Consider the following 26,704-nt stretch of genomic DNA (forward strand, 5'->3'; position numbering starts at 1 on the left):
CAGCGCCGCGCCGCCCGCGCCCGCGCCCGCGCCGCCCGCCGCCAGCCCCGCGAGCAGCGACACGTAGAAGGGCAGGATGGCCAGGATGTCGATGATGTTGAGCGGCGTCCGCAGGAAGGCGCACTTGCTCTCGGCGCGCAGCGAGCGCAGCAGGAACTCGAAGGAGAACCAGGCCACGCACACCGTCTCCAGCACGAACAGGCTGCGGCACTTGGGGGAGCACTCGCCCTGCGGAGGAGAGGGGGCGGGGGTCACACCCGGGCCGCCCTTCCCGGCCGGACCCCGGACCCCGACCCCCGCCGGAGCGCCGCCGATGGGGGCGGGGGGGGGGGGGGGGACGGTTCCTGTGCCGGACGGTCCCCGATCCCGCCGGAGGCGGAGGCGGCTGGCTTCCAGATCGGGGGCGGGGCGAGGAGCTCTGCCCACGGCGGCCGCTGGGAAACGTCACTGAAGCCTCTGCAAACGGGCCCCGGGGCAAACTGCAAATGGAACATCTCTTCAAGAAAATGGAGGAAGTTTCGCTTACAAAGGCGAGAGGAGGAGCCCCTCCACTGCCCAGCGCCACGGGGCTCCCCCTGGGGGAGTACGCTTGAGGAGAGGGTCGCCCTGTCCCTGGGCTTGTGGGGTCGCTCCGCGCCCCGCCCTCAGCTCAGAGGACGGGAGTCACCAAAGCCCCCATTCCCAACTCCCCGCCCCTGCTCGGAGGTTTTGCCTGGGGGCAGAAGCGGGCTCCCAGAGCAGCTCGTTTCTTGCACAGGCTTCATTTGTAACACGGTAGGGAGAAGTTCCACTTTCGAGGGGTTCTCCGGAACCGTGCGGGTGGTAGTGAAGGAAAACGGGAGGCCATTCAGACCGTGGGCGTCCCCAAACTGTGCCTCCGGAGGGGCAGCGTCAGGGGCTCAGCTCTGTGTGTGTCTGGGTGTGTGGGGAGGGCAAGGCTATACTCCACCAAAAGAGTCCGGCCAATCACTAAACAAATGGGCAAATAACAGTAGCCCTGAAAAAAAGCGGGGGGGGGGGGGGTATTACCCAGGGCTGCTACAGTGTACTATGTAAAATGCCCAGTTTCCAATGAAAAAATCATGCCAGGCAAAGACACAGTAAAGTATGATCCACACAGCAGAAAAAAACCAGGCAACAGAAACTGCGTTTGAGAGGCCCCAGTGTCGGATTTTTCAAAGGAGCGTCACCGATGTGCTCACGGAACCAGAGGCAGAGGGAAGAGGTGAAAGGTGCGATGACAAATCCATTGCATCGAACGGAGAATATCAACAAGGAGAAACTTTTTAAAACAACCACATGGAGATTTTGGAGTTGAAAAGTACAAGTAGATATCACGGGAGGAGCTCCACAGTAAGATGTGAACCGTCAGAAGAATGAACTGGTGAACTAGAAGATTATGCCGAGAAGAGAGAAGGGGGACCGAGGAGAGTGTGAAAAGCGTGGGGCGAGTTTGTCAAACGCCAGTGCCGGAAGGAGCTGGGAGAGGGAGGAGGAGACACACGCTTTTAGAAATAAATAAGGGCTGAAAAGTCACCAAATCTATGGAAATGCAGTGACCTGCACATCCCGGGAGCTCCACGGATCGCAAGCAGGCTAAATGCAGAGCCGCCCCACCCCCTACCCCAACCCCGGGCAGGCAGAAGCAGCGTGTCCTCGCAAAGTGACTCGGATCAGGCTAACGTCTCAGCAGAAGCAGCGCAGGCCAGAGTGCCGTGGGGAAACGTGTTCAAAGTGCTCGGGAGAGGTGGCCATTGAGAATCCTGTACCCAAGCAAAGCCGTCATTCGAGGGTGAGGGTGAAATACGGACTTTCCCAGAGAAGCAAAAACTGAAAGAATCTGCTTCTAGCGCAGCTGCCCTGCAAAAATTCAGAAGGAAGCTCTTTAGGCTGAAGATCCCAGCATCTTCATGACCTTGGATTTGGCAAAACATTCTTAGAGATGACGCCAAACACATGAGCAAGTAAGACAAAATAGATACATTTAATCAAGATTTAAGACTTCTGGCTTCAAAGGACACTGTATGGCCTGAATTGTTTCTCTTCAAAATCCGTATGTTCAAGCCCTGACCCAGAGCACCTAGAGAGGGGACTGTATTGGGACACAGGATCTTTTTTTTTTTTTTTTTAATGTTTTACCTATTTTAAAAAATTTTTTTTCCCAACGTTTATTTATTTTTGGGACAGAGAGAGACAGAGCATGAACGGGCGAGGGGCAGAGAGAGAGGGAGACACAGAATCAGAAACAGGCTCCAGGCTCTGAGCCATCAGCCCAGAGCCCGACGCGGGGCTCGAACTCACGGACTGCGAGATCGTGACCTGGCTGAAGTCGGACGCTTAACCGACTGCGCCACCCAGGCGCCCCTGTTTTACCTATTTTTGAGAGAGAGAGAGAGAGAGAGAGAAAGCATGCATGAGTGGGGGAGGGGCAGAGAGGGCGACAGAGGATCGGAAACAGGATTTGCACTGATAGCAGTGAGACCCAGACGGGGCTCGAACTCACGAGACCATGACCTGAGCCAAAGTCGGACGCTCAACCGACTGAGCCCCCCCAGGTGCCCCTGGACATAGAGTCTTGATTAAGGAGGTGACTCAAGTTCAATGAGGTCACGAGGGTGGCCCTAATGCAACATGACTGACGTGTCTATAAAAAGAGGAGATCAGGGCACAGTCTCATACGGAGGACATGGGAAAGAGAGTGTCTACAGGCCACAGAGAGAGGCTTCAGGAGAACCCAGCCCTGCCGACACCTTGACCTCAGACTTCCAGCCTCCAGACCTGTGAGAAAATAGGTTTCCATCGCTTAAGCCACACGGTCTGTGGTCCTTTGTTACAGCGGCTGGAGCAACTATGACAGACACCATCTGAAAGCAAAGGATGACCCAGAGGACGGGAGAAGATATTTGCAAGTGATACATCTGATGAGGGAGTTGTGTCTAGAATATATAAAGGATTCCTACAACTCAACAATTAAAAGCCCCAATTAAAAGACGGGCAAAGGAATAGACATTTTGAGAAAGATACACGAACAGCCAAGAAGCCCGTGAAAAGATGCTCAACATTATTAATCATCAGGGAAATGCAAATTGAAACCACCAAGAGATACCGTTTCCCTCCCCCCGGGACGGCTGGAACGAGCCCAGCGAGTGTTGGGGGGCGTGGAGGAAATGGGGCTCTCACGCACAGCTGGCGCGGCATGACGCAGTCCAGCCACTTTGGAAGAGAGTCTGGCACTCCTCGCGCAGCTGAACATGGCATTCCCACATGCCCCAGCGATTCCACTCCCGGGTGTGCGCCCAAGAGAGGTGAGCACATGTGCACACAAAAGCGTGCACCGGTGTTCGCCATGGGGTGCCGCACGAGCCAACCCGAATGTCCACCGGTGGACTGAAGGCTAAACACAACATGCTGGATCCATACAGTGGGTACCACTGGGCCATCGAAAGGGACGAGTACTGATTCGTGTGCAACACGGGCAGATCTTCACAGATGTGACCTGAAGGATGCCAGCCACGGAGGGCCTGCTGTCTGATGCTGCTCCCGCCGGAGCCCAGGACACGGAACGCGTGAAGACAGATTAGTGGCTGTGCAGGGCTGTGGGGGGAGGGGGAGAAGGGGGCTGAGTGCCAGGGGCACCGGTCTCCCTTGGGGTGATAGACACGTTCAAAAATTAGATTGTGGTGATGGGTGCACAGTGCTGTGAATGTACTAAAGACCACCGAATCGCTCACTCTAAATGGGTGAATTGTATGGCATGTGAATTATAGATCGGTAAAGCTGTTTTGAAAGAACACTTAGTCTCTAGGCAAACCTGAGTGTGTGGGGGGTCCCAGTGCCGGGGCCTTCCCGGACATCTGCTGATGCGGCGGAAGGCAGAACGTGTGGACCTTTGCAAGCCCCCAGCGGCTGGCGGGCCCTGGTCCGGCCCCGTCTCACCTCTGACCCTGAACCCCCACCTGGAGTGAACCCCCTCCCCGGGGGCTGGAGAGAACACGCCAGACTCAGCCGATGCCCGCGTGCTCTCGTGGACCCACCCCGTGCTGGAGGAGACAGGGAACGGGGGCCTTGCGCTGTCCCCCACTGGCTCACGTCCCTCACGCCTGACACTTGCCCAGCTCCTGAGCCCTCTCCAGGGGGCCAGTCCTGGCGAGTTTCTGTCACCCACAGACAGCTGCTGCTGCTTCCAATGGGGGCAGGTGGTGGCTTGCGATCAGTTTTTACGCACTGCAAACATTTACCGTAGCGTTGAGCTCGGCGCTCTGGAGGCCAGCGGTGAGTAGGACCCCATAGGGCTTCTCCCCAAGTCCTGTCTCGCATGTCCAGGGCCAGGCACCAATTCGTCGTGGGTGTTCAAGGAACCCGAGGCAAACTGGGCTCCCGCAAACCTGTCTCCAATCTGTACTCCCAGCCAGAGGCTCACTGCCTCAGGCGGTGTGTGTGCACCCAGCAGAGCTCAGCCCTTCCATTAACGAGCTGTCAGAGCCCAATGCCTCAGCCACCTCATTACTCATCGTCTCTGTTTGGCGACTGGAAGTAATGGCCACGCGCTTGCTGCTTCTGACTTCCACATGCCTGATTGCAGGTGCACAGCTTAGGTGTAAGTCCCCTGAACATCACTTGGCAGGTCTGTCCCGAACAGAGGCCGTGGTGCCTCAGCCCAGATGAAGGGGTTTTCGGACCCTCTCCCGGGGTGTGCAGGCCACCGATTGGGGATCCTCGGCGGCCCATCTTTCCAAGAGGCTTTTTCCTCCCAGGGCTGGTGGTGTCTCGGCCAGTCCAGAGACTTCCCAGGGGTCACCTGGCCCATCCTGGCTCGGGAGTGGACAGCTAGCTCACTGCAGGTGCCAGCGGTGCTGCGCCTGTCCCAGAAACTCCTGTGGCGTCTCTGCTGCCCTTGATTTAAAGACAAGCGGGGGCTGCAGCCTGACTGGAGGGGCCCAGCTTCTTTGTGGACAGGTCTGCAGCACAGCTTGGGGGCCTGAGAGTGTCCAGTCTGTGGCGTCGTGTCAGCCCCTGTGCCTGTGTCCCTCTGTCGTATGGAGAGAGCAGAGCTGGGATCAGGGGCTGCTGTATGTGGAGCGCCCCAGGGCTGCTGCCCCAGCCACGCTCTGGGGGTGCCCTGGCCTCTCCACCTGCTCCCACCTGTCAACCTCAGCCCTGCAGATCCCGGGTCCCTGGAGAACACCAGTGAGGCGGGGATATCACCCGCTGGGCTCCCGGGGTGGGGTGCCAGCTGCTCTCCCCCCGCAGACGGTGTTGCAGGCTGGCTCTGCTCATGCTCACCCGGTGGCGGCTGGCGAGGCACAGGTCCTGGCAGGAGGGCACTCGAGGGGCGAGGCCTGGTGGGAGGACAGTCCACAGCGACTGGGGGCACGGACACAGCGAGGGCGTCTGCCGTTCATCCTTCCGGAAAGTTCCTTAGGACCAGGGCCAGCTCCCATTTATTTTCTGCAGGACTCCTGTCCCAGGTGTGCAGAATTTGGCATCACCAGCAGCCGATCGTGGCCGCTGTTATCCCACGGGCTCGGTCAGGCCTCCCCAGCGCTGCTCCGTGCCAGCTGGCGCTCGAGGCACCGAGGACCCCTGCTCCCGGAGCCACCCTGCCCCCAGGTTCGGGTGGGAGTTTTGTCCCAGCTCTTTGTGATGCTTATTTATCGTGGCAGACAAGTTTTGCTTTTTGCAAGGCAGACAAGGTTGCGCTGGGCGATGGCGGAAGGGCTCTGAGTCCTGAACCCCAGGGGGCAGGCGAGCCTGGGGGACATACCCTCCCCAGGATGGGGTCCCGCTGTCACACCCCCGGTGTGGAATCAGGCTCAAGCTAGGTCAGGCTCAGGGAGGTCACGGGACTTCCCCAGGGCAACACCTCAGCACCCGGGCTGGTCAGAGAGCCTGGGGCCTCAGGAGTGGGAAAACTGGATCCAAGGGGGAACCCGACTGACAAGTTTTCAGTAAAGAGACGGCCGGCCGGGGCCCTCGAGGGCCAGTGTGGTTAGAAAAGTCCCAGCTTGTGGAAGGAGGCGGAGGAGGGTGGCTGAAGTCTGGCCCAGAGCCAGGTCTGGAAGGTGAAGGCAGGGCTCTGAGGACCACGGCACAGGGACGCTCGGTGTCCTGCGGCCCCAGCCCCACCCGCACCCCCATGAGGCCCCTCATCCGTCTGGGCCGACTGTGGCCCAGCCCCCGCCACCCCGGCCGGCCGAGTGCAGCTGTGTGAGTGCCTCCATGCTCGGAAGGAGCAGGTGTAGAGACCCTGGGCCCCTCGGGGGGTGGCCGGGGAAGGCCGTCCCCCAACCCCGCGCACGCACAGTGACCCCAGCATGCTCGCCCGAAGCCAGCCCGACCCCGGTGGGTTCGAGATGACACAGCTTGTCAGAGCCCACCAGAGCCCTGCCCCCGGCTGCCCTCTGCTTAAGGACCAGCCGTGGAGGTTAATTGGAAGGAGCTATTTCTGGAACTTTAACCCAGAAAACAGACCCTGATTTATCATAATTTGACACATCTGGCCTGTTTGGGCAAAATCGGGTCAGAAATGAACCCACGTTTGGCGTGGCTCACCCAGTTTTGAAGGGCTCCCTCTCATTATCTGCCCTTGTCCGGCCTCTGCTTCTGTTTTCCTGGGCGTGTGGAGCTGTGCCCAGGTCACAAACCGCACCCGAATGGATATAACACGTTTGTCTGCGCACCAGCCCTGCCGAGCGGCACAGGCCTGCTGGCTGTCCCCACCTGCCCTGGTGGGGCTGGGGTCCCCGGAGCCCTCTCTCTGCCGGGGCTGGGCCGATGCCTTTTAACCTCTGCCTGCTTGGCTCTAGGCTGCAAAACACCGTCTGTTTCTTTGTTGTGGTCACTCCCTGCTCCCACTCGGGAGCTGGCCTTCGGGAACTGGATGGGGTGTCCAGCCGACGGCTTCTGACCGTCCACTCGCTGTCGGGGGCAAGAGGAGGGGGCTGTGGCCCTGGGGTCTTGGAGACGACGCAGGGACTCTGGTACAGACACTTGTGGACGGACAGAAAGCGGACCCCAAACCCTGAGATGGGTCTGGGCAGCACCGGTGCTTGCAGACCCCCGGGGACTGTGGGGGCCGCTTGACCCCTATACCCCCTCCACATGTGCATGTGGGACCCGTCGCCTCCCATGTGCCAGGAGGTGCCAGAGAGCCCCACATATGCGCAAACCCCCTCCCTGCCGCCCCCGGGCGCAGGCAAAGCGGCTCCGGAACCCATACGTGCTTCACCTCCCAGCCCCGCAGGAATATAAAGTGATAATAAGGGGATCCCAGGAATCAGAGCTCTCTTGCTCTGGCCACACGGCTGCCACGCTGGGGCCCCGGCCCCACGGCAGCCGCAGCGGAGGACGAAGCCTCAGTGAGTTCCCTTTGCCGACACATGCCGGACGGTGCCGTGGGGCCGGTGGACGCCAAGAGGGACAGTGACAGGTGCAGGGGCTTCTCATCAGGGGTACAAGCGTCAAGCTGGGGTGTGTTGGGAAGGAGGGGCCCCTGCAGGTGGGTGGAGGCCCTGGGAGACAGGTGGAAAAAGCAGGGGATGTCTGGGCCACGTGGGGCCAGGCCTCAGCTCCTGTGGACGGAGGCAGGGACGTGGGCGGGGAGGTGAGAGCCAAGCCGTGAAGCAGCGTGAGACGAGAGGAAATGGCAGGAGGGCTGGGGTCCGGAGATGGAGACGTTAGGGTCGGGGGGACGGTCCCAGCCCAGACGGGGGTGGTAACGGGGCGGCTGGAGCAGCGCGGAGTGGACACCCCTGCAGGAACGGCCAGGAGCTGTGGGTTATGCTGCACTCAGGAGGGTCAAGGCTGGTGTGGGCCTCCGCTGCCAGGACTGGCCCCAGGCAACGACAGGGAGCAGGTGGCATCCAGGCTGTGGGGGAGGGGCTGAGGACCAGGAGAGCAAAGGCAGAGGAGACCCGGCCTCAAGGCCCAGACAACATGAGGCCGGGGCCAGAGGTCATGGCCCCAGCACTGGACCCACCGCCAGGAAGCCTGGGGGGCATTAGGTGGGGGTGGTGGTGCTGGGGAAGGCGAGGCCCAAGGGTCTCTAAAGCCTGTGGAAAGGGTCCACTGACGTGGGGATAGGCCCGTGGTTGGGGGAAAGAAAGAGCCCAGTGCAGGGTCATCCTCGGGGACGGCAGGTTGGGAGCCACAGCTGAGTCAGCACACAGGCCTGCTCCCAGCAGGGGCTGAAGGTAACGGAAGGGCCCTAACTCTCTGAGCTCCGGGACGCAGAGCCCTCCTGCCGGGAGCCCCCACGGTCATCCCGACCCCTCCTCCGGAGACGGGCTTGGACACCCTCACCGGGCTCCTCACTGGCAAACTTCCCTTCTCGGTGAAAGGCCACAAGACACTGTGTGCCCTTCCCCAGTGGCCGCCCGGGTCTGGGTATCAACCTTCAAAGTCAGCACGTGGCAGGGAACAAAGTCACCCCAGCTGGCACCTGAGCCCTTGGGCTGTGAGTCCGTCCTATTTTTCTTTTGTTTTCTTTCTAGGATAGGAACTGGCACCCTTCAGTGACTTGTGGCTCAAGAATCAAAGGTCAGCTGCCTACAAGGGAGCCAGCTCAGCTAGCACGTTCCGCAGCTTCCGTGTCCCTGTATGTCCAGGCACTACGAAGCCGAACGTCAGACTGGGAACATGTCTTTAAACCTTAGGTAGATGTTATCACTCGCCATCACCGAGACAAAACGCACAACAACAACAAAACCCAACACAGGCAAACGAAACTGGGAATATTCTCGTGTGCACCTGCTAGAGCTTGTCTAGGGCTTTCCTGCTTTGTCAGGTGGGACACTTTCACGTTTGTCAGCAATTGCTGAATTGTTCCCCTAAGTAGCTACACAGATTGAACTCCCTCCCCAGGCCAAGGGTCTGGAGGCCCTGGGTGGTTCCAGGCAGATCCCCGGTCACTGGGCAGAGAATAAATTTGTACAAATTCTCAGAAATATATTTTCAAAGCCTTCAAAGTGTGTGTACATTTGACCTGGAAATCCTGGTCTGGGAAATGGGTTCTCAGGAAACAGCGGACACGTGCCCACGGATTTACGTGGGAGGATGCGTGCTCCTTCCAGACATGCGTCGAGGCCCGCGAGCACCACCGTGGTCCCCGCCATCTCTGTGCCACCTCTTTGTAGCCAGACTGTCCCCACCCCAACGTGGCAATCACTGACGCCCTTTGCCCCTTCCAGAACGTCCCAGAGATGGAATTATGCCAGATCTTTGCATCTGGCTTTTCCCACTTAGTATAATCGGAGACTTGGTCATGTTGTTTGGGAATCAGTGGTTTGTTCTTGGTCTCTGACTAGCACACGTACGCACGTACGTTTGTCACATCTGCTGGTGTGCGTTGTGTGGTTTCCAGTTTGGGGCTGTTTCAGATCAGCCATACGCACCTTCCTGTACCAATCTACGGATGGATGCACGAGTCACTGCTCCTGGGTGAAGACCCAGAGTGGGCTGCTGGATGGCATGTGAGCGTACTCACGTCCTTGTTCTTCAAGCTTTTTCATGCATTTAAAAATCTACAGTTTTCTTTCTTTCCAATCATTTACCTATTATTTCTTTTTCTTGCTTCATTGCACTGGCTAGGACTTCTAGTGCAGGACTGCCAGGCTTTGCTCCCGATCTCGGGGGGGGGGGGAGGGTGCCATCTTTCATTACTGTGTATGTCATCAGCTGCAGGTGTTCTCGATCACGTGAAGGAAATTCCCTTCCATTTCTATATTGTTGAAAGTTTTTGTTTTAACCATTAATGGATATTGAGTTTTTTCAAATGCTTTTTCTACATCTATTGAGATGATCACGTGACTTTTCTTCTTCAGTGCGTTAATATTATAAATTATACCGATTGATTTTCAAATGTTGAACCCGGATTGCTTTCCTGGGAAAACTCATCCTGGTCATGATGTGGTATCCTTTTTATACGTTACAGTTGATTTGCTAATATGTGTTGAGGAGTTTTGCCTCTATGTTCATGAGATGTTGGTCTGTATTTTCTCTTTTCTTGCAACGTCTTTGTCTGGTTTGGCACCAGGATAATACTGGTCTCACAGAGTGAGTTGGGAAGTACTCTGTCTTCTATTTTCTGGAAGATAGTGTGCAGAAATGATATTATTTCTTCCTTACATTTTTGGATAGAATTCACCAGTGAAACCACTAAGACTGGAGTCTTCTTTTTCAAAGATTTTAAACTGTGAATTGAATTAAAAAAAATTTTTTTTACATGTATTCATTTTTGAGAGACAGAGAGAGACAGAGCACGAGCGAGGGAGGGGCAGAGAGAGACGAAGACACAGGATCCGAAGCAGGCTCATCTCCTAGCTGTCCGACGCGGGGCTTGAACCCACGAACCGTGAGATCACGACCTGAGCCCAAGTCAGATGCTCAACTGACTAAGCCACCCAGGTGCCCCTATCCACGTCTTCTTGAGTGAGTTTTGGTGATTGAACATGTTTTTAATTTTAATTGTCTTACAAAACAAACACATGTGTATAATTTAAAAAAAAACTCGATAAATACTAAAAGGCTTATTGGAAAAAAAGAGTACTCTCACCCCAACTCTTATCTCCCGGAGGCAATAATTTTCTATTTTACTCGGTTTTTCTGACAGTCATTTCCGTACTTTTATTTCATAATATGTGTATCTGGCTCCTTACAGGCATACTAACTTCATAAATTTATGCTGACTTTGTGTTCAGGATCTGGTTCCCTTACCTCCCCCACCTCACCACCCCCGCCACACCCCTGACCCTTTTCCTTCAAAAATAGTTTTGTCACATTCTGGGGTAAAATCAGGAATTATTAAGATAATGTAAATCTTGTTCACTGCTGGCCCCAGGTAGTGGTGTACGATTATGGCTTTTTCCCTCATAAAGTGTTTTCCTTTTCTTCAAGTTTTATGGCCTCATTCTAAAATTGCTTGGCTTGCTATTTTGAAGCACGGTGTATTTTTTCCAAATGCCCAAACACATCAAGTTGTTAACGGGTTCTGTTTGCTTTCCGAGCCCCGCCTGCCCTGCGGGGACCCCGGCCCTCTTGCTGAACGCTGTGTCTGGAGTTTCTCCGCCGCTGATTTGAGCTGCTTAAACGCTGTGCCCCCCACCCCCACTGTTTGGTTTATCCCATTACTCTGTTGAGGTGTAGCCTTCACTTTTCATGAGAAACGGTCGTGGGGGGTAACTTTTTGAGCCTCTGCACGTCTGGGAAGCCTTCGTTCTACCCCCAGCCTGGATTGCTAGGACAGTTTGATGTCGAACGATGGGTAGAAATTAATCCCATGCAGGATTTTGAAGGTGCTCCCCGTTATGTCCAAGCTTTCCATGTAGCTCCAGAAGTTTAACATTCACTCGGAAAAGCACATAAACCGTGTCAGGGCAGTTCCAAACGGAGCCCAGACGGGAGGCAGAGGCCCCGGCCGCCCGCAGTCCAAGGCCACCGCGACCTTCACCCTGCACCTGCAGCCCGGTCCTCTCCCTCTCTCCACGAGGCAAACAGAGGCTGCGGGGCCCTCGGCACACGGAGTTCGGGCGAGGCCACGCCGCACAGCCTCCCATCTCTGCCCTGTTCTCGTTTCAGAGCACCGAGTAGTGAGCTCTGCGGGCTCCACCACACTCTGTGCCGTAACTCGCGCGGGTTCAACCGGAGAGTAAGGGCGTGGGGCGGGGCCAGGGGGGCGGGTTTCTCTCTGTAAGACACACAGCAAGGGCACCTCGGGGCTCCCGGCCTGAAGGCCCATCACCCCGATGTGAGGGGTCTGAACGCAGTGAGGGTCTCAGCAGAGACCCCGAGGCCTGCAGACTTGCCCTGTGTTTACCTGGCGTGTAATTAAATTCTTAAATGGTCACGTGCCTTTGCCGCCTGTGTATTTTCTGGACACCGATGCCCATCGCGCTGTTCATGGGCCCGGTGTAGGCGGCAAAGCAGTCCAGGAAAGCTGGTGTCCTCAGCTGCAGGGCTGGGTCAAGAGTCCACCTCCGTCCCCACGCCGGCCACCGTGAAGGACACACCCTATAAAAAGGACATACCCTTATTGCCTTATCTACTCATTCGTGAATGACTTTGTGTGCAGATTTTATCTTCAGCCTCCCATAAGTGCCTGAAAGAAAATATTTATTAACTCATTTCACTGTGAATTTATAATGATTTGACTTTGAACTGAATTGGGATTTATTCTTTCCGATTATCTATGGAAAAAGGTTCTTGTGGTGGAAATAGAAAAGTGGGCGAATATTAAATCTACTTCAGAGAACAGATTGTTTAAAAATAGCGAACATTTACATAGAGATAATGAATGTATTCATTTCAAATTATCTCCACTGAGGCAGGGTGTCAATTCACGTTCCTGCTATCGCTCCGTTGACCAGTTTCGTGCCGTCTTTCGAAAAGAAATGGTTCCAGCTTCACTGTAAAGTGTTCCGTACTCTGCCCGCCCCTACTTGGAACTGGCCTGGGCTTCCAAAGGGCCCCAGTCTGGCGTCGTTGGTTTCTCCTGTGAGCAGCGTCCTGGACTAAATGCCACGAAGGGTCTGTACACAAACGAGGAAGGGCCCACAGTTTGGTGCCCTGAGCAGGGAAGGAGACTGTGCGGTGCCACAGCCTCGAACACACATGTACCGAGGAGTGTCGTTCGTTCAGCACATAATTTGCAGCCACTGTCCTTCATTTGGGGCCTTAGCTTCCCAGACACGCAGCACCAGTGACCCAGGCGCACTGCGTGGCTTCCGTGGCGAGCACACTTAGGTGTCTCCAGTGGCCTTCCCTTGTGGGAGTCCCTCCCACCGGACGCGAGAGTCGCGCGGAGCTCGCAAACTCCGCTGGGTGCGGCCGATGACCTCCTTTCGTCTCTGCCGGTAGGAAATGTGCTTCTCTGTCTTTTTTGAAAGAAACTAGACTATTTTTAATTATTTATTGATTTCAATTCTTGTTTTAATAACTTTTTAAGTTTATTTGTTAATTTTGAGAGAGCTAGAGAGAGAACCAGCAGGGGAGGGGCAGAGGAGGGGGACGGAGGACCCAAAGCAGGCCCCGCGCTGACAGCAGAGAGCCTGACTCAGGGCTTGAACTCATGAACCGCGAGACCACCACCTGAGCGGAAACCAAGACTCAGCCCTTAACCGACCGAGCCACCCAGGCGCCCCGGGGGAGTGATTTTCTCATTCGAGACCGTGGTGTGCCTGCCTCTCCTCATTCAGCCATTTTGTGTCACGTCACACAGGAGAGTTACATTGTTTTTTCTGTTATAAATATCCAACCTTTCTCGCTAAGATTATTCCTGGGCATTTCGTGTGTTTTTTATTAGTGACCAGGATAGTTTTTCCATTAAATTTTCTATTACCGATAATATATTGAAAAGTGGCTGACATTTACATGTTTATTTGGAAGCCAGCTACGTTGACAAATTCATTTACTTATAACAACTTCTCAGCTAGTCCTCTTGGGTTTCATTTGATGTGCAAATAACGCAGCAAATTAGCTCTCAGTACAGAACACGGACAAAAGCCTTCCACCTGGTGATGCAGTCACTCAGCTGTGCGGCCTGAAGGGGCGAACGGTGTGTGTGCGAAATAGGGCTCGACACAGCTGTCTGCAACGGGTCCGCCGATGCTCGCGCTCGTGTCCTCGTCTCCCGCAGCTCCTGGACGTCACGGCTGATGGCAGTGTGTTCACAGATCTAGATCCATCTTCTTTATCACTTAGAATTTTATGTGTGAAAGGAACATTTACGTTTACTTTACCACTCACATTTTATACTTCCTAAGTAAAGAAGTTGCTTATGCCAACTGTACTAATCGCTTATTAGAAATAAACGCGTCTGTGGTCTGTCTTCTGTCACCTGCTAACCAGATGCAGTGTGTGCACGGAATCGCCACCCCTCAGGCCTGGTGCCGGGAGGAGCACTCAGGTCAGAGGCAAGGTTCTGGGGAGCCAGGCGACCACAGGGAGCTTGCAAAGCCGCACCGGACGACGGGCAGCGGGAGGTGGGCACTCAGAGCCGGGGCCTCACCCCAAGTGCGTGCCCCGCCCTCAGATGCGGCTCTGCCTCCCCCTGCAGGTGTGACCTCGGGTGCCCTTGGGGCGCTGGGACCTCCGAGCGCATTCTGAGGCTGTGTCTGTGCCCGCCTGTGCCAAGGCCCCACGTGGTTTCGTCCGCTGGGGGCACAGGCTGTGCCTTTCCTTGGGCTAAATCCCTCCTTCTGGATTCCCAGGGTGTCTCCTGGGCCAGGGTAGCGGCACCCTCACCTCACAGCCGTCACTCGCATCTTTCCCGTGAGGACCCGCCGTGCGTCTCTTCACTGGGGCTCCTGGGCGGGAGGGAGGCACAGCCAGACACATGTCAGGAGGGTCCCGGTGCCTGCTGTCAGTAAAACGGGTGCAGAGGATGACGGGGGCAGAGCGGGAGCCCCGCAGAGAGGCCACCTCGGGCGTGGTGACATAACGGGACAGAGGACAGAGGGGCCCACGAGGGCCAGCAGGGGAGGAGGCCACAGGCAGCGTGAGGCCCCTGGGGGCCCCGAATGTGGCGGAGGCTGGAGGCCATCCTCCCCGACCCCATGGCGGACGCAGGGCCATCGGGAGAACAGCTGCTGTGCACACAGAGTGAAAAGCAGAGCCACAAGCCAGCGGAGCAGAAGGAAAGAAACCCTCGAAGTGCGAGTGGTAAGTAAACGTGTGGCCGGGCGTTGGCCTCCGGCTGATCGAGTGTGCGTCCCACCGGGAGCCGGCTCTCTTTGAGGCGCAGGCGAACTGTTCGAGGACACGGCCCAGCGTTCGGGGACACGACCCGTGAGGTGCTCACGTGACCGCACGGGGCCCTTTGGGGCAGAAGTGGGGCCTGCAGCGTGACGGATGAGAATACCCAGGAAACGGCCAGCAGACGGCGGAAGGTCTGCGAGCGAGAACGTTCATCCCAACGTGGCCTTATGTCCGCAAAGAACTAGAACCAAAAGCGGTGAGGAGGGATACTCAAGAGTTACACAACGACACGACTGTTCCACGCTGCACTGTCCGCGGACTGCACGCTGCTTTGCGACGGCATAAAGAGGCTCTGAGAGGCAGGGCAGGAAGGTGTGTGAGGCTCTGGACCTTTCTGTAGGCAGCAAGTGGTATGCTTAGCCAGGAAGGCGCTTGTGAGGAGCTGCAAATTCCCCAGGCTGGTGACAGGGGGCAGACGGACAGGACGCCCGGGGACCCCTAGGGCTGCAGTGACAGCGCAGGAGGCAGGTGGGAGGCACCTGACGCACCTGCCCCGGGACAGGACCCCAGGCTCGGCAGCTGTGTTCCCCCAGCTCCGCGGCACCCTGAGCCCACAAAACCATTCTCGGGGAGGAGCCCGGCTCTGTCTCGAGATGGACATTTCCAGGCCAACTCAGAAAACATCCACCCCTGTGAGTCCCGCCTGGAAACGCAGCTCCGACAGAGCCCGGGCAGCACGGGACCCCGACTGCTCCCTGCAGAGGGCCCAAGAGCCCCCGGTTTACAAATTTCACAAATGTATTTCCTACCGGTGTCCCAACTCCAAACCTTTAGCAAACTACATGTGTTGATAAATTAGTATTTTTGGTAAAATAAACAGCAGAAGCTCCTCATTTGGGAATAGCCATTTTGCTGAATTAGAATAATGTATTATTATTAAAAATATCCCTTCACGGGGTGCCTGGGTGGCTCAATCCTTTGTGTCTGACTCTTGGTTGCGGCTTAGGTCATGATCTCAAGGTTTGTGAGTTTGAGTCCTGCTTGGGATTTTCTCTCTCCCTCTCTCTCTGCCGCTCCCCTGCCCATCCCTTCTCTCTCTCCCAAAAATAAATAAACATTAAAAAAAAAAAAAAAAAAACCAACCCTGATGTCATACTTAATATTTCAGGCTTAGGTGGAGCCTAAAATCGTCTGAATTCTCAGGTCTGTTCTCCTGGGTGGTGATGCCTGATGAATTTAGGTCCCTTAAAAATGCAGCTTCTAAGTCAAAATAGTTCAGTCCTATGAGGGAAACGCTGGGAGGCAATGAGATTATATACACTTGGAGAGATCTTTCTATTTCCACTTATTTCCTATAAGCATTTAATATTCTCATAGCTGCCGGCAGCAGCAGGGAAAGAACGGACAGAAAGACTCCTTCAATGTGCAGTGACAGTAAAGCCCACCTTCTCCCTCTTGGGCTGTGGGGAGTGGGGGAGGGGGGGTCTTGTCTGCCGGCCGGTGGGAGTCCTGCTCGAACCTGGGCTGCAGGCAGTCCCGGGGCTCCCGAAGGGGCCAAGAGGGAGGGTGCGGACCTGGCCAGGTGCTCTGAACCCCGGTGAGCACCCGGAGGGGAGGCAGAGGTCAGAGCGGTGGCCACATCCGGGTCACATCCTAGGCGTGACAAAGCACCTGCTGATCTCCATGCAAGATCGGGCGTCTGGTTTGCTGATGTCTTTGGATCGGCTTTCTCTGCTGCTCCACAGACCATTTACAGAAACCAGCTTTGGGAGAAGAAGGCTCTCCTGGGCACTGCACACCCCCCCACCCCCGCCACCGCTGCCATATCCTGCACACAGTTTAGTACCCTCGTTCGCAGAAAGGCAAAGAGAGTGGCCACATATTCAATTCTGTGTGCAAAGCACCATCCAAAGTAATTTACATGAATTATTCAGTTTAATCTCACTAGCTCTGAAGTGTCTGCATCTACAAGATGAGGTGGCCGCGGCTCCGGAAGGAGGCAGGAGTGTTGCAAGGTCTTGCAGCTGTCGGGCAGGAAGTGGGAAGGGCCCTGCTCTGTGTGTAGAGCCTGAGAATTGAACGGGCACCCAGTTTTGCCTCTGACGGTGACAGGGAAGGAGAGCCTTGGACACGTTCTGGCTAAAAGAACCTGGGAGCTTGTCTCCAGTTCTGCATCAAAGGGTTTCGTCCTACCAATTAAAAGCTGAACAGATGGAAAGATCGGCGGCTCTTTTGGAACCCGGGAGAAGGGAGAATGTGGCCGCAAGACCGGAGAGACAGCAGATATGCGGAGGCAGACGCTCCAAACCGCCGCGGGAGCCAGCGCCGGGCAGGAGAACCCAAACTGTGAGCGCCAGACGGCTGGACACTCAGCGTGGGCAAGTGTGCGAGGCTCCAGCCACGGGGTGGCCCCACCACGTGCTCAGACCTGCCTCCAGGAGCTTGACCACGTTCTCACAGACGATACGCGGATGGCAAGTAAGCTCAGGAAAGCACGTTTCACGTCGACGTCATCAGGGAAATGCAGATTAAAACGACGACCAGATGCCACACGCACCTGTCAGAATGACCAAAATCCAAAATACCAACACCGAATCCCAGAGAGGACGCGCAACACCAGAAACTGTTATCCGGCGTAGTGGGAATGCAAAATGGTGCGGCCACTTTGGAGGACAGTTTGCTGGTTTTTGTAAAGCTAAGTGTTCTCTTAGGTTCGATCGCACAATTGCACTCATCAGCTATCCAGATGAATTGAAAACCTGTATCTACGCAAAAGCCTGCACACGATAAACACAGCAGCTTTATACATAATCTGTCTATTCCTAACTGCCAAAACTTGGAAGCAACCACGATGTCCTTCAGTAGATGATGGATAAATTGTGGTCCATCCAGACAATGGAATATTATCAGCAATAAAAGGAGATACGTTATCAAGCCACGAGAAGCCACGGGAGACCCTTAAATGCCTATTGCTGAGTGGAAAAAGCCAGTCTGAAAGGCGACATCCTGTGTGATTCCAAGTATAGGACACTCTGGGAAAGACAGAACTGTGGAGACAGGACGACCAGTGGCTGGGGGCGGCGGCGGGGGGGGGGCGCCCGGCACAAACACGCCGAACACAGTTTGTAGGGCAGTGAGACTGCTCTGCGTGATGCCATAACCGTGAATACGTGACCTTCTACTTTGGTCCCAACCCGCAGAATGTACACCAAGAGTGACCCCTAATGTCCACCGCGGACTTTGGTTGATAATGACGCATCAGTGTCGCTTCATCAACAGGGACAAATGCACCACTCTGGGGGGATGCTGGTGATGTTGGAGGCCGTGCGTGTCAGGGCGGGGGTCTAGTGGAAATCTCTGTGCCTTCCTCTCAATTTTTCTCTGAACCTGAAACTGCTCTAAAAATGGTTTTGAAAAAAAAAGAGGGGCGCCTGCGTGGCTCAGTCGATTAAGTGCCCAACTCCTGATTTCCACCCAAGTCATGATCTCACCGTTGTGGGGCCAAAGCCTGCGTCCGGCTCCACTCAGGAGAGAGAGCCTGCTTGAGATTCTCTCTCCTCTCCCTTCGGCCCCTCCCCTGATCATGCTCTCTCAACAACAACAACAACAACAACAAGAATATTGAAGCCTCTTTTATAGGCATTTGTGTACAAAAGGCTTTTTTTTTTTTTTTTTAATGTGTATTTATTTTTGAGAGAGACCGAGCGTGAGTGGGGGAGGAGCAGAGAGAGAGGGAGACACAGAATCCGAAGCTGCTCCAGGCTCTGAGCTGTCAGCAGAGCCCGAGGCGAGGCTCAGACTCACAAATGGTGACACATGACCTGAGCCGAAGTCAGACGCTCAACGGACTGAGCCACCCAGGTGCCCTGAAGTCTTTTTTCCAGACTGAAGCACAAATCCCGCATTTTTCCTGCCAGATGTGTCAGAGGCGGAGCAAAGTCCTCACATTTATCTCCCGGCACTCCTGGCCGTTTCCAGCCTGTAAGGCTCTCGCCAAAGGGTCTCCTGCGAAAGCAGGCAATGGTCTCTCCAAAGCGGCGCGGACGACGGCCTGAGGCCTTGGACCGGAGTTGTGGGCAGGCTGGTGGGGCCGCTGGCGCCCAAGACAGCAGCCCCGGAGGAATGATCACCTAATTTTACCGAGAGGAAGGTGAGCCAGGGCCCACACCGGGCATGTCTGTCCCCCAGAACAGGCATGGTTCGCTGCACAAAATTTGCCACTGGAGTTTGCTGATCATCGGATCAGATCTTTGCAAACGGGAAAATAAACCAACCAGACTCATTCTCTGTTTCTGGGGGGTCCTGGAAGCCTCTTCTCCTGGCAGTGGTCCTGTGGCTTCCTTGGCCACCAGGGGCAGGCACTCCCTGTGCTGTTCTCCACCGTCCGTATCCCTCAGCCGTGGGGAATCCCGCCGCGGTCTGTCGGGCCCGGCTGTGGGGGCACAGGCTGCTGACCTGTCTTCCCTTCCTCCCGTCAGCAAAGAGCAAGCTGTCACCTGGGCCTGTGGCCGCCCGGTCAGGACAGCGGTCCCAGCCCCTCCACGTGTGTGCACCAATGGCACGTAGGACACGGGCCGCTCCCTGGGCAGCTACATTTCCTTGTGGGAGCCACCCGTCCCCTGCTGGGCGGGGCCGGAGCCTCTCGGGACGAGGGGGGCACTGCACGCTGAGCGCTCACAGCTGCCCGTGGCCCCCGCTCACCGCCCCTGGACACGGAGGGGAGACGCCCGTCGTCTGGCCCTCTGGCAGCGGCCCCGGCCGGCACAGCTCTCTCGTGCTGGACAGAAAACTCTGGTGAGAGCTCGAGAGGAAAGCCCGGTCCCTGCGCTGTGCTCAGAGCCCGGGCTTCCTCCGCCTGCTGGCTTTGTCCGGTAGCGGTGTGACAAGCACAGAGCGGGGGCCGGGTAGCAGACATTTGTTCCTCGGGGTTCTGGAGGCTGGATGTCCAAGATCAGGGCACCTGCAGATTCAGTGAGGGTCTGCCTCCTGGTTTGTAGACGGTGTCTTCTCGCTGTGCCCTCTTGTGGCAGGAGGGGGAGGGGGCTCTGGCCTCTTTTTTAAGGACACTATGGGGGCTTCATTGTCCCCCTGACCTAATGGCCTCTCAAGGCCTGACCCCCTAAAAGCATCCCCTTGGGGTTGGGATTCAGTGTGTGAGTTTGGCGAGACAGCCGCAGTTCCTATCCTTCCCACAGGCAAGACTCCTCCGTTCTTTTTTTTTTTTAATATATTTTTAACATTTATTTATTTTTGAGGGAGAGAGAGAGAGAGAGAGAGAGAGAGTGAGTGGGGGAGGGGCAGAAAGAGAGGGAGACACAGAATCCAAACAGGCTCCAGGCTCGGAGCTGTCAGCATCTGCAGAGCCCGACGTGGGGCTCGAACCCACGGACCGCGAGATCACGACCTGAGCCAAAGTCAGTTGCTTAACTGACTGAACCACCCAGACGCCCCAAGACTCATTCGTTCTATCCAACAGCCCCACAGTCTCACGTCATTGCAACATCAGCTCCAAAGTCCAAAGCCAAAGCCTCGCTGACCCTTGTCTAAGGAGGGGCAGGCGATACTCCAGATGTGATCCATCAGGGCAAAGTGCCCCCCTCCGCCCCCCCCACCCCACCCCGGCTGTGAACTGTGAACTGGACCAGGTGTGTGCTCCCAAAATGCAACAGTCGGCCGGGGACAGGACAGACATTTCTGTCCAACAGGAAGAAAGAAGGAGGAGAGATAGGTCCCCTTTCGTTGGCTCTGATTCTGTTTCTCTGGAAAACCCTAACAAAGCTCACAAACAGTGAGGCTCTTACTCAGAGCACCTGGCAAAGCTCCGTGTGTGTGTGTCACGGCCACATGCAGTGGGAGCTTGGCCACCAGCTTTTCGATGCTGTTGCCAAAATGTTCCTGGTGAATTCAGGCTGCAATCACAGTCATGAAATCTGTAATACGCGAGTCTTGTTTTGATCATGTGGGCTTTAAGGACAAAACCTGACTTAGCCCAAGACCGGCACCACCTCAGAGCGAGTGACGGCTCTGACACGCACCGCCTCCCCGAGCGCCTTCCTCGAAGACGCCCTGTTCTCCGACAGTCTGCTGTGCGTGGCCCGTGCCCACGGCCAGCCGCGGGGTGGGCGCTCAGCACCGTCTCCCAGCAACACCCCAGCTGCCGCCGCACAGAAGGAACCCAGGAGCCATTTGCCGGAATTAAACTTCCCGTGGCCCGTCCTCCAAACAGTTCGGAGGCCTCCGCTCCGAGCACGGGGTCGCCAGAACCGAGGGCTCCCTGCCAAGTCTGGCTACAGCCCACACTCAGCACGGCCTTGGCCTCTCCCGGCCACTGGAGTGAGCTGGGCCTCGGTGACCTTGCTCACTCCTGATGGAGGGTCGACACAGTAATTCAAGCGCGTGCTCACGGGCGCCCCCACGTGGGTGTGTGGGCACCACAGCAGAGGGGGCGAGGGAGACGGGAGAGCCTCCACCCTGCAGGTGCAGACCACAGATGCCACGGGGACTTGCCGAGCCTTCTAGGGAGAGGGAGCTTGGAGACGACCCTCAGCCTGGGGCCTGGGGTCTCCTTGTAAACAGCGGCGACAGCACCACTCCGGCTCTGTCCCCCCCTCACCCCACACTCCCTGCGAGCTCCTGGCGTCAGAACGTGGACTCATCTGCCGAGTGGAGACCCTCCCACGTGGTCACAAAGGACGCCTCTGGATTCTCACTACTGTGCTGCATGTTCTGGGAACCGTGGGAAAGAGAGGGTATGCACTGGGCATGTTCTGGTTTAGTAAGTATTTTTTGGCGATCAGAGAATTCAGCGTAACTTTCTTTGGCCACGGATGTTTATATTACCAATGTTGGTCTCTGCGCACAAGGTGGAACCACCGGGCAGATTGCCCCAAGACCTGGCCACGAGTTTTGAATTCAGGATGCCACCAAGCCTTTCGTCCTGGGACTCCACAGCTGCCCGTGGACCAGGTGCTGGGGAGTGAGCCCCGCTGTTGGCGGGAGCCACGGGAGGGGGGGCCAGCTCTGAGCTGCAGACCTTCTGGGGCCCGGCAGGGTAGGTCCTGCAGGTGGGGGCCAAGAAGCCGGCGGCCGTGGCCCTGGGGGCTGCTATTTGGCCGGGGGGTTGCGGGGTGCAGTGGGGAAGGGGCGGGGTGTGCTCGGAGAGGCCCCTGAAATGAGGAAGCATGCCTCAAAGAGCTGTCGGTGACACATGGCGCCCGGCCCACGGATGAGTTAGGGTTGGGGTGTGGTCCACAGCGCTCTAGGCGGCTGACTTCCCATTACAGACACACGTGCCCGACGGTAAGGTCTTCACTCAGTACAGGTTCACCCTTGCCTCCCCCCGCAGACTCTGCAGGGTGCAGGTCTGACGCCACGGGCCCAGCTACCACTTTTCATGGTTTTCAGGCCCAGACGCCCTCCCAGGAGGGGGGGTTCGTTACTGGAGGAGGAGCTCTCGCCCGTCTGCTCAGCGGAGATTGTGAACACAGCACAAGCAGCCTGAGGCAGCAGCTCACAGCGGCGTTTACCGTCCCCTGGGCACAGTCCTGGATTAGGGGTCCGATGTCATCCAGGGTCCTCACGAGCCGGAGGCCTGAGGAAGGAGAACACAAAGGGGGCAGAGGCCACCGAGCAGGAGCACACCTGCCTTGCAAGCTGCAGGGGGAGGCCGGGGCCGTCCCGGAGCCCCCGGAGGCTGGCCCAGCCCACCCCAAGCGGTCTGAGTCCGGCGGGCTGGGGGGCCAGGACTGGGGGGAGCCGCGCGGGCGTTGCCACCAGGCAGTCTGTGGCACTTTGTTTCAGGCCACAGGGAGCACACGCAGTGACCCGCGATGCAGCCAGAGTCAGATACGAGGTGCTCTCCATGAGCAGCACCCACTAACTGGGCCTGACCACGCGCACTGTCGCCCTCGGAACGGCAGGGTTTGGCGCCTCGGGCTAAGCCCTGAGGGTGAGTCCAGCCATAGGAGGGGCCCTAGGGTCCCCTGGCTGCACTTCTCGCCCTGGGGTCATATGGGGCCAGCACTGTGGCCTGGCCCAGTCCCCACCTGCTGCTCGGCCTGACCTGGGGTCCTCTGGACACCGGGGTGCTGGTGCTTCTATGCCAGCATCTGGACGGTCACGGGCCACCGAGGTGGGGGAATAGTTCTGGGCCCCCCTGGCCCTCCTCATCTTAGAGGGAAGGAGCAGGAGGCAGGGATGAGCTGGGAGGGGGCTGTGCGTCTTCTCTGGCCTTTTGGGAGCAGCCCTGAGGGGCTGCCTGCTGGGGAAGTCCCTCTAAGCTCACCAAGGCCCCCAGAACTCACTGTCACTGCGGTGGGAGAGCTGAGTGGGGGAGGGACGCTTCCCGGCCCGGGTCCTTGGTGTGTTAGGAAGTGGGGCCCGTGGCCCTGGGCAGAAGAGCCTGGCTTCTGTGTTGCCCCAGGCCCCACCCACCCGATGGCAGCAGCTAGTTCCAGAACATCGTGTGCCCCAGGGTGAGTGAAGGGACTCCAGACGGGACCGGAGAGCAGGAGACCCCGGGACCTCCGCTGAGCCAGGGCAGCTGTGGCACCAGGTGACCCCGGCCATAGTGCAGCTCGGGTCTCCAGGTGCTTGGCTTTCCCCAGCGTGTGGGGAGGCACCTTTACGCCCTCAGCCTCACGCCAAGCTGACAAGCACCCCCAGCACAGGGGTGGACGCGGGGACGGGTGGACAGACAACCGGGGCAAAGGGCGAGCCCTGGCCAAGGCCCCGGGGTCTCTGCTACGTTCTCCCACCCACACAGGCGAGCAGATGACTTTATGCGTGTGTATGCGTAAAATATGCGAAGCGTGACATTTACCACCTCAGGCCTTTTAAGTGCACGGCTCAGGGGCGTCAAGTACAGGCACAGGTTCGGCCAGCTGCCCGCCCCCGCCCCGCCCCCTCCGGGCCGCAGAGTCCCGCCCCTCCCCGGCAGCTGGGTCACTCGGCCGGCCGCAGAGCCCCAGTCCGCCTCAGGGAAGGGGTTTCTGTGTGGCAGTTAGTGATCCCGTGATGCCCACAGGAGGATCCCGTGTGGGGCCGAGACAGACGTGGACGGAGACGGCCTCCCCGGAGCTGAGGGCTGGGACCCCTGGCAAGGGCACTCGCTCAGTCACAGAGGCATTTTAGGGACCAGCCCTGGGAACCACACAGCTGTTCTCCTGCAAGCCCTTTAATCCCGGGGAACGATGTTTTCTCTCCTCCGTGCTTCTCCGGGCCAATACACGAAAACGACCACTGATGCTGGCACTTCCGGAGAGGAGACGGCTGATGGGAAGCACTTGCACTCACCTCTGCTTCTCCAGGCCACGCCCTGCTCCCCCAGCGCGGTTTTCCAGAAGACACTGGGTGCCTGTGGCCAGATCGTCCACTCGAATGTGGTTCAGGAGAAGCAGTTCTGTGGCCCACGCACATCAGAGCCGGTGGCCCACGGGCCTGCCGACCCGGCCTCGGAGGGCTCACTGGGAGCTTCAGAACAGTGCTTCCACTTTAGAAAGAAATCTCTTAGCCACTTGTTTAGAACCAGAGATCACACACGGAATATTTTAACCCTGTAACTTTCAAGTTAAATTCTACTGGAAAAGACCAACAAAAAAATAATCAAAGGCTCCCAAGTTTCTCTCTTCCTCTCCGCCCTCCACCCCGTCTGCCTTGTGCCTGGACAGAGTCGGTGGTACAGCCACGGCAGAAAACAGTCTGGAGGCTCCCCGGAAAAGTACACGTAGAATGACCTTATGGTCCGGCGGTTGTACTCCTGGGTGTCTACCCAAAATGACCAAGAGCAAGGACTCAGGCAGATGTTTTTACGTGAACGTCCACGGCAGTATAATGCGCCGTGGCCCAAAGGTGGAACCAACCCACATGTCCACTGAGACGAGCAAATAAGCAGAAGTGGTGTACGTGTACCACCGAAACGTTATTCAGCCTTAAAAAGGAAGAAAGCATAGACACCTGCTACGACACGGAATAACCTTAAGGACAATACGCTCAGTGAGATGTCAGTCCCCAAAACATAAATGCCGTCAGATTCCGCTTATGTGAGGCTCTCAGAGGAGTCTCAGTCCTAGAGACATGGCAGATGGAGGATTCCAGGAGCCGGGGGAGGGCGCCCAGTGGGGAGCTCATGTTTAACTGGACAGAGTTGCGGTTTGGAAAGGAGAAAAAGTCCTGGGTATGGGTGGTGGTGACAACCACACGGTGTGAATGTATTTAATACCACCGGGCAGCATACTTTAAAATGGTTAAGATATTGGTACATTTTGTGTATATCTCATCACACCTAGAAAGGTGACGAGCGACAGCACCTGCTGTTTATTCAGCACCTGCCACGTGCAGCGGGCCAGATGCTCCGTCGGCGTCCCTCACGAGGCAACGGGGAGCGCACAGACATACGTCACCACGTGCTCACCGACACTGGATTATTACCCCGCAGTCCGATAACTGATTTGGTAAAACAGGACCTGGGCGGTATGAAGTGACGTTTCAGGAAATGGGGAGGGGGGCTGGCGAATATGAACAGTGGGTAACATGGAGGCCAGTGGTTGCTCTGAGAGGGCCAGCTCGACTCCTGGGATGATGTCACAAACTGAGGCACCTCCAACTTCCCTTGTGTCCTGACTCTCACATAAATGGCTCCCCTCCTATGTGCTGTATGGCGTTACCGCCATTTAGAAAAACCTAAGCACAACCGGGAGCCACGGCTCAGGAATCGGACGCCCAAACAGCCACGGGAGCCAAACCAATTTCCCGACAGTTACATTTACACGCGATCTGTGGTCAGGGTCGCCCTGCTCTCGGTCCAGCCGGCTAATGCCTAATGTTTCAGCTCTCCACCGTGTCTCTCGGTAAGGAGCTGACCCCACCAGATGTGTTCCAGGCACGACCTCCTGACCTCTGAAGGGCTCTAAGCTTTGACGGTGAGCTCTCTGCCCAGGAAAGGGGTTCATTCAGTCAGAGCCTCTGTGCTGCGCCTGGAGGGCGGGGCAGGGGGACTGCTGAGGGGTCATCCCCACCCCCCAGGAGGAAAGGCTGCGCTGGGCTCCGTCCTGCAAACACTGCGGTGTCCTCTCGCCTTCCATCCCTCTCGCCCCAGATAGCACACTCCAGGCTTTCCCCGAATGTTCCCTGAACCTTCCACGGTGCACTCAGTGCACAAACGCTGGTGAGCGTGGCGACATCCTAACCCGGAAGCAACATTTCTGGCCACACGAGCTGGGTGCTGACATTGTCACAGACCAAAGAGGGGCGGGAAGTCTACCATTTGCTGGGAGACAGCCCCCGGCACCTCAACAGACCGGCAGACTGGGTCTGCCTCAGCAGACGCCCGTCCCTGGCTCCCGTGACCCGCAAGAATGTGGCGGTCCCGTCCCCTTGCTTCGAGATGACGGGACTTGGGATCAGAGCACACAACTCCCTAGACCTTCAGGACACTGAACGTTTTAGCTCCAAGTTGTCCAGGCTTTGAAGGCCCGACTGTTGGAGAGGTTCAGGGAAGGCCTGCTGACCAGAGAGAGGCCTCTCACTGGGTTCTCGAAACTGTCTAGTCAGGGCACGGCAGCCGGTCCGATGTGGGGGCCTCCTGGAGAAGGCCCACTCGGGGTGCCCTTAACCGGAGCAGGGGGGCGTCTGGCACCTGCAGGCGCCAACCACCCAGCGGGGGAGGCGTGTCACGGACCATGGCTCGGCTGGCTCTCCCTTGGCCCGGCTGCCTCCAGCCCCCTCCCCCACCCCGGCTGGCCCCAACCTCCCCCGCCGCCACCACCGCCACCGGGTCCCCCCCCTCCCCAGGCCGCCCCCCCGCGCCCCCGCCCGCGCTCACCCGCTCCTCCTCCGCGCGGATGTCCGGCATGGTGCTCAGGCACAGGCCGACGGCCGTGGCGGCCACGAAGGCGACGGATACGCAGGCGAAGAGCTTGCCGGCCGGCCCCGGGCGCGGGTCGTCCAGCAGGTCCCGAAGGCGGCGGCCCGGGCTCCCCGGCGGCCCCGCGCGCGCCTGGGCCGCCTCCTCCTC

The 26,704-nt window shown here is 57.3% G+C and overlaps 1 protein-coding gene across 1 annotated transcript in view; it reads right to left on the reverse strand.

Annotated features, from left to right (window-relative positions):
- KCNG2 (potassium voltage-gated channel modifier subfamily G member 2) overlaps nucleotides 1-26,704 on the reverse strand; it is a 58,375-nt gene that overhangs the window by 8,982 nt on the left and 22,689 nt on the right. The window contains exons 3-4 of the mRNA XM_040479514.1: nucleotides 26,513-26,701; nucleotides 7-228 (exon numbers count right to left, since the gene is read on the reverse strand). Of these exons, the coding sequence (XP_040335448.1) occupies nucleotides 7-228; nucleotides 26,513-26,701 (411 nt within the window). The remainder of the gene's footprint in view (nucleotides 1-6; nucleotides 229-26,512; nucleotides 26,702-26,704) is intronic.

This window comes from Herpailurus yagouaroundi, unplaced genomic scaffold (assembly GCF_014898765.1).
Source record: "Herpailurus yagouaroundi ecotype Mexico unplaced genomic scaffold, PumYag 142, whole genome shotgun sequence".
In the NCBI taxonomy this organism is placed as follows: domain Eukaryota; kingdom Metazoa; phylum Chordata; class Mammalia; order Carnivora; family Felidae; genus Herpailurus; species Herpailurus yagouaroundi.